Source organism: Oryzias melastigma, linkage group LG6 (genome assembly GCF_002922805.2).
Source record: "Oryzias melastigma strain HK-1 linkage group LG6, ASM292280v2, whole genome shotgun sequence".
Lineage (NCBI taxonomy): Eukaryota > Metazoa > Chordata > Actinopteri > Beloniformes > Adrianichthyidae > Oryzias > Oryzias melastigma.
Window position 1 is genome coordinate 14,596,886 of NC_050517.1, and position 7,717 is coordinate 14,604,602.

General features: G+C 34.0%; 2 protein-coding genes across 5 annotated transcripts in view; one reads left to right on the plus strand and one right to left on the minus strand.

Moving 5' to 3' along the window:
* ldhbb (lactate dehydrogenase Bb) overlaps positions 1 to 3,398 on the plus strand; it is a 7,326-nt gene extending 3,928 nt beyond the window's left edge. For all 3 annotated transcript variants that reach the window (XM_024282785.2, XM_024282783.2, XM_024282786.2), the window contains exons 7-8: positions 972 to 1,095; positions 2,948 to 3,398. In XM_024282785.2, the coding sequence (XP_024138553.1) occupies positions 972 to 1,095; positions 2,948 to 3,115 (292 nt within the window). In that variant the 3' untranslated portion in view covers positions 3,116 to 3,398. The remainder of the gene's footprint in view (positions 1 to 971; positions 1,096 to 2,947) is intronic.
* A 192-nt stretch (positions 3,399 to 3,590) lies between these two features.
* On the minus strand, positions 3,591 to 5,526 carry LOC112152823 (spexin prohormone 1). 2 transcript variants are annotated; one of them, XM_024282619.2, is made up of 5 exons: positions 5,229 to 5,526; positions 5,087 to 5,132; positions 4,935 to 4,994; positions 3,936 to 4,022; positions 3,591 to 3,852 (listed from the first exon to the last, which is right to left on the minus strand). In XM_024282619.2, exons 1-5 carry the CDS (start codon positions 5,289 to 5,291, stop codon positions 3,794 to 3,796), a joined length of 315 nt encoding a protein of 104 aa, XP_024138387.1. In that variant the 5' UTR covers positions 5,292 to 5,526; the 3' UTR covers positions 3,591 to 3,793. The 2 variants fall into 2 exon arrangements, with proteins under 2 accessions (XP_024138387.1, XP_036068193.1); XM_036212300.1 differs by having other exon boundaries at positions 3,591 to 4,022.
* Between the last annotated feature and the right edge of the window lie 2,191 nt (positions 5,527 to 7,717).

A 7,717-nucleotide genomic window follows, 5' to 3' on the forward strand; every position in this document is an offset into this window, starting at 1 on the left:
TTTTATTTAATTTAATTTCATGTTTGTTTATTTTTTTTTATTTTATACAGTATCATGGTATTTGATTTTATGTATTTATTTTTATTTTATACCATGTTATTTAAAAAATATATTTTATTAATACAGGTAATTTCAAGCCTAATCATCCTGAACCTGACCTACTCCTCACTGCTTTTACATCACTCTTTGTGACTATTGAGCTCCTGTGTTTGGTGGATTTTGTTCTGATTGCTGTGCAGAAACTGCCTCCATAGAAAACAATTCTAAGTGGATAAGTCCATATTAGGTCTGAGGTCTGGTAGTTTCCTACAGAACAGGGTTCTGTTACCCTATAGCAGAATTGGCAAAACATTAAAACAGAATAAAATTAGAGTCAAATTGAATTTTTGTTGGTCCCCTATGTGTAAAAATGTATTTTACTAACAAAAAAGGAAAAGATGATGAGATAATCTGTAACATTATATGTATACAAGGACGAAACAAACAGGAACTCCGTACATTTTCTGTCCATCCACTGAAAGAAAGTTTCTTTAATTTTGGTTTAAGGAATATTTGTAATCAAACATTAAGATATTTTTTAAAGCTCCTTTAACGATTTGCTCCCAGACTTGAATCTCACAGCTATTCTCTCCATGTGTCGCTTGATCCGGTCCTTTTAGCGCTTACCCATAATTCTACAGGCTTTATTCAGAATCTAAGCTTTACAGTTGTATATCAAATCATCAAGCTAGTAAATTATTATGTTTTGAGCATTTGACATGCTCGAAAGAAAAATGTGTCAAAAAAGCTGAAAAAGCATTGACATATTTCCTACGGTGAATTCCACAGAGCAAAATCTTTCTGAACTCTAATAAGGAAAAACAAAGAAAAACGTCATTTCAAGCGTAGTTTTAAAGATAACACTTATTATTGTTAAATACTTGATATCATGGTGCCACTCCTGCGTGGTAAAGCTGTGTTTGGTCTCTCAGTGCCTACGAGGTGATCCGGCTGAAGGGTTACACCAACTGGGCCATCGGTCTGAGCGTGGCTGACCTGACGGAGAGCCTGATGAAGAACTTGAACAGGATCCATCCCGTCTCCACCATGGTGAAGGTAAATTGAGATCACATGAACGCTCAGTCGCTTCCTCAGTTCACGGCGTAACAAACTCTCGTTTGTGCATCATTAAGAGGTCAGTCACGGCTTTTACATTACTGACTTTGAGTTAAAGTTCCAAGAAAAACTCTTAAATGAGGTTACTTACATATAGTCAGCGTGGATTTAGAGGAAAAAAAGGGTCAACATCTCATCATGTTGTTTTCTTAGTAATAATCTACATTAATCTCAGGTTTCTGTGAGCTGAAAAACTCATCAAGATATGCTGTCAGTCAGAATGTTCAGGTTATTACAGGATTCTTTTTTTAAAAAGATAAAAATAGAAGATTGGGGTTCAAATAGAACAAATCATTTTATTATTTCTCCCCTGCTTTTAACGGGAAAGCATCTGGAGAACCCCAGCAGGATTCTACTCACAACTCCAGACACTTTTCTCCTTTTCTATTTTTTTAATATTTTCTTTCAGGTCATGACAAAAGACAAACATCTGATTTGGAAGGTGAACACGATAAAACTATGTGAAGAGAACTATTTAACAAATTAACTGTATATAAAGATTTAAAGTTTGCTACAAAAAGAGGTAGAGCAAAAATAGGGAAAGAACACTAAATTCAAGAGGAAAATCACAAGAAAGTAGTAAAATAATCTGTCCATGCAGCAAGTCGGTATAACTTAACATGCAATCGTATAAAATATACAAATCTAGTCAGGATTTACTAGCTGAAAGCTAACTGTTAGATAGAAGTACTTCAAATTGAGTGTTATACAGCACAAATATAAGTATTTTTGCTAGTTCTAAGATAATTGTATTTTTTTTTAGATTCTATGTACTTAATCTTGGTTTATTTTTGACAAAAAATATTATAATAAGTGGAAATGGCATATTTTACAACAAAATGTCAAATTGGACAATCTTAATAAATGCTCATAAAATCTAATTCTTTGGAGAAAAATCAAAACTTATATTTCTAATTTAAGGACAAGGAATTTATGTCTCAATTGCCAACATTTATAGAACTTTTAAATAAAATTGAACCTGAATTGCAGTGCAATTTGAGGTTTTCTATCGTCCAGAGTATAGATCAAAAGAATTTTGACTCAGTTTAATCATTTCTAAGTTCTAGTTTTGAATGAGACAAAAAATATTAACTGTGGTGATTTTAAGAAAGATTGCAAATGCGTAGAGGCTAAAAAAAATGATAATAAAAAATGTCTGAATGTCTAAAAACAAGGTTTTCATTATTTGCAAGTATCAAATAATTTGGAGTGAAATACTCGATGAAATTTGACCAGATCGTTTCAAATCTTGACTTTTTTTGGAGTCATTTATAAACCAAACATGATTTAAACTATCCAAATATGTTTTAATTGTGGCCATAAGACACAGTAAACTGAGTCAAAAAGAGTCATTTAAAACATCAATCACACGAGATCTTTGATTTAATTCAAAACCTGTTGACATTCTTTTTTTTATTTTTATTTTTTACCTTGTCTCAGCAGCTCATACGATAGAAATGTGATGCTCGAGGGGACGGGATTGTTTTCACAGTTTCTTCTCTGCTGACAGTTGGTGGCTTTAGTGTGGATTTAACCATGAAACCTCACCTCAATCCGCTTTAGTCACCTCAAACAGCAACGATAATGTGAAATATTTTTGCAGCTAGAAGTATAATATTTTAGTGAATTCAATAGAAATGTATTCAATTTTAAATGTAAAGTTTGTAACTATTAAAGAACTTCCCGTAAAAATCAGAAATATTTCATATAATACGAAGTAAAATAATCTGATGATTCATTTTCTCATGAATTTCTCTTCTATTTTTACTCTGTCAACTATCTGCATCATCAGGGCATGTATGGGATCAGCGAGGAGGTCTACCTGAGTCTACCTTGCGTCCTGAATGGAGGGGGCGTGGCCAGTGTGATCAACATGACCCTAACGGATGAGGAGGTAGCCCAGCTGCAGGCCAGTGCAAACACTCTGTGGGACATCCAAAAAGACCTGCGGGACATCTAGCTGACCACCAGAGGGAAACTTCTTCTCCTTTTTCTCTTTCTTCAGCACCACCACAAAGCAACCACCAAACAGCTGCTAACCCCTCCCTCCTGTAGATTGATGATTTGGGGATTTTAATCCCATCATGGTTTTAGGCAAAGACATCCGTTTGCTGCTGTTTTCTGGATTAAACTGCCCTAAATGACAGGAAATGGGTGATGTGCTCTCACTCATTTTTAATCACTTGTGTTCAGCTCTGCAAAAGTTAAGCAAAAACGTCACAATAAAAGACAATTTAAACACACCAAAACTCTGATTTGTTTCTTTCAATTCCTTAAACTCAAACGTATTCTTCTGTTTGACCCAGACGTGACTTATTCTGTGAGGTCAGTGAGGAGAGCGTGATGATGCTCGCCGGATTGAAGGTGTCGATCACTGAACGGTGTAAATGAGTGAAGGATAATTGTTGCCTGGAGGTTTCTTTTTCACCTTTTAATTTTTTTTTTTTTTTTTTACTTTTTCACCTTGTAGATGCACAACCGCAATTAGAAAATCACATTTTTAAAATGTAGTTTCTGATCTAAATATTATTTATTCATTATTTACTAAAATGTGACAAAATAATTAAAAACAGAGAATTGTGCAGAGTTAAAAAAAGAAAACCACAACATTTGGGGAAAACATTTTTACTGATATCCATCAAAAACGATGTTTTTTCAGCTCTTTCTGTTCTTTGTTGTGACTCAATGTGTGTCCACCTGTAAGAAAAAAAATCCCAGGTGAATCCAACAACTATAGACGATGTTCAGCTGAACTACAGTGATGACATTTCCAGACTTACCTTCGTCCACAGCTCGATTCAGGAGCTCCAGAAACACGACAGAAGGTAAGAATGATCCCAGTCCATCGCTGATCTGGTCAAAATGAGCTGAAAAAGAGCAGAAATAAATGCAATCGAGCAAAGAACACCCAGAAGCCTTTACCAAAAATATGTACTCAAGTTCTTCAAAACTGAATTAAGATAGTATAGTTTTAGTTTACTTTTTAAGTACTTATTAGAGATAAACTTTACAAGTTCATGTTTACAAGTTCATAAGTATACTTGGATTACACTTAGAATTATACTGCAAATCTAAATATATTCAACTTGTCACTTAAATATTTTCTTACACAGCATTAAAAGTGGAATAGAAATATTCTTGGAATATTTCCAGTATATCAAAAATGTATTTTTATACACTAATCAGTAGAAGTTTATCATTTCTAAGCTGAAACCTTAAAAACTACATTAGTGTACTTTCAAAAATGTAAAGAAAACTTGAAGTTTAAACAGTTTACTTGAAAGATTACTTTTAGTATACTTCTAGTATAGTTTAGTAAACTTAATATATACGTAGTATATGTATTTCTGGTAAAGGAAGAGACATCCGTTCATCTTCAGTTTCTGCTTTGTCCTGTCTGGGGTCACAGGGGTTGCTGGAGCCTAACCCACCCTCTTCAGGGCGAGGGGTGCTACATCCTGGATAGTTCACTGATCATTTACAAGGTGAAATGTGGTGTGGAAAACATTTAAGGCGACACTGCCAAATAATAAATATCCTTTCTGAAGACTGATAATAGAAACAAATGTTTTTTACTATAACATGTAATAACAAAAGGTGGTATTTAGGAAATTTCTGTACGTGATTTAAAGTTTCACTTGAAATGTTACAAAAGGGAAATAATTGTAGATATGTTGAAATTTACAAGATGAAATGTTTGATCAGCACTGAGAATGTATTTAATTGTATTAGTGCTTTTATAAATATGACAAATTATGCTGCAAACAATGAAGTCAAACCTGAGCGTGAGATGCGTCTCTCCTCTCTGCTGCTGTGCTCCAACAGAGAGCGGTGTCCCTCTGCAATGCAGCAACACAAACCAGCATTTTCTTGAGCTTTGAAAACAAAGCAGCTTAAAATGAGTTTTCTGTTTCTGTGATCATATTCTTACGTGCTCCTTTCAGGTATAAAATTGCCTGAGGAGTCCAGTTTCTTCTCTGGAAACAAACAAAAGAAATATTTGGTTTAATGTGAAAGCTAGACAGGAAAGCGTCAGAGATGAATCATTAAAAATGAAAAGAATGTACAATCACCTGCGGGGCAGACCAACACTGAGATGCCAAAGTCACTATAAGCAGAGTGACTTTCAGAGACATTGCTGAATTCTACGAAAACAACAAACCACAGCTCATCTTTGAATGTCTTCAAACAGATCAATGCAGAAAAAGACTAAAAAAAGCACAGAAATTAAGTCCCCAAGGTACGGAGCCCCTAAAGAGACACAGAAGAAAAAAAAATTGAAGAACAAAAATGTTTTTTTCCTAAAAATTGAAGTAAAAAAAACATAGTTACTGACTGATGTCCTACAGATAGTAAACTGGTGCGCACCAGTTAGTATATTTTTAGATTATTTTTTTGAAATACAATTTTTAGGAAAACGTTTTTTTTTTCAGTTACTATCTGGTGTGCACCAGTTACTAACCAGAACATTCTTGTTTCCTAAAAAACTGAATTAAAAAAAAAATTCTGGATAGTAACTGGTGCACACCAGTGTCTAACCAGAATTTTTTTCTGTAAATTGAAGATAAAAATAAAAATTTCTTAATAAATGTCCATGTGTTTTTAAGTAAAATATATATTTTTTTCCTTAATGTTTTATTTTTCTAATTCGATGTCTCTTTAGGGGTTCCGTACTAAGACAATAAGCAGCAGAAATTAAGAAAAATATTTTTGGGGGGATTTTTTTGTTTATTTTTTGGGTAGTTAAATGGTTATTGATCCCACAAAAGAGAAATTACCTCGTTATCATAGCTCTATTAAAAATAATGGTAAAAATATGCTTAACTAAGAACTAAATAACAGTAGTATTAATATCAAGGAGCTTTTCCTGAATGATTTAACCTTACACAACTACCTCATTTAAACTGCTACTATAGCAATAACATTAAATGTCTTACCGTTGAGTTAGTGGCGCTGATCTAAGCTCAGACTCGTGTAGATTCTGGGTCACAGCTTGTGTCATCACACGCCGGTCATTTATAAAGCCTCGGTGCTGTAAAGTAGTTGCGTTACTTCACACCTTCGGTGACAGGTGCTGCTGCAGCCGTCGCTGCACATCCATCACAGCTTCCAGTGGCAGAAGTTTGAACTTTTGGAGCGATTGATGAGCAGCAGCAGCGTCTTCAGAGTGATGCTGCCCCTGAGACTTTATCAATGAGTGTCATGTCATGACAGCGCGTCAGCGGCTGTGTGGGTGTAGACACCTGCAGGAGGCCGGCGTGTGGGCATCCCAGTGATGACGGCTCCAGAAAAAGATGCATGACTGAGTGACTCATGTTTTAGTCCTAAATTTGCCTTTTGATAGATTTTCTTGAAGGACTTTTACAGTAGGAAAAAAAGTCAACCTTAGTTAAAATATGAATAAAAGCATTAAAATGAAAACAAACTTCATTAAATTTCTGGGTTTTGTGTATTTTAGACAAAAAGGGTTCATTAAATTCATTGTGGTTAACATTGTCTGGTCTTAATTGCAGCTTGAAATAAATAAATGGCCTTCACATAATAAAACAATGTTCATTTTGTCATTTACCAAAAAACAAAGAAAAATTAACTTTTCTGTTAAAAGCAAATATCTATAACACTGAACTTTTTTTCAAATATTTCAATATTTATGAGTTTTTCATTAACTGTGAAAATTACATGTTTTGTTACTATTAATTTGCTTTTTTCAGCAATTTATGCATTAAGAGTAATTTCCCATGAAACAAATAGATACATGGAACAATTCAACATACAAATCTTTTATTATTATTATGTGACATTAAAAAATTGAAGAAAACATACCAAACCTTGCAAACATATTTTTGATGCTGGAACTGTGATGGGTTATTGTAATAAATAGTCTTTTAGGGAAAAAAATGCTGCTATTCCACACCAGTTTTCTCTTTGTCTTTTCTTTTTTGGTGGTGGGGTGAGCATAAACTTTGGCCAATAAAGGTTCAGATGCATTGTCATTTATGATATAAAAGGCTAAATATCCACCGATGAATGTGGAGACAACTAAGGGTTCATCAGTTTGAGATGCGCAGTCTCTATAAATGGTAAATTGCACATGTAGGTATGTACCTTAGTTAAGGCCCAAAGGTTTAGATTCCCATTGAGGGGGTTTGAGGATAAGAATAGTCATACCCACAAACAAAACTTTTTGGCTCTTCTTTATTTTTATTGTAAATATATAACATCGTAGCAAGATATTTAGCTAAAAAAAAAAAGACAAGTCATAGTGGATCTCATTTAACATTGATGTCTGCGTTGGCACAAACATCAGACTGTATCCAGGCTCAACGCAAACTATGAAAAACACTTTATAACCGACACAAAACACAGACTTTGATACCAAAACTCATTTCCAAAGTCAACAATAGAAAATATTTATCTGTATAGTCTTTCTTGAAAATGTAACAAATAATTTATTTTGTTTTTTAGCCACCAAAAACAGTGAGTACACATTTGTAAAGACATATTTACACAGATCTGTTGTAACATTAATACCCTAAGGGAGATGGAGAAGGCATCGGTGGAA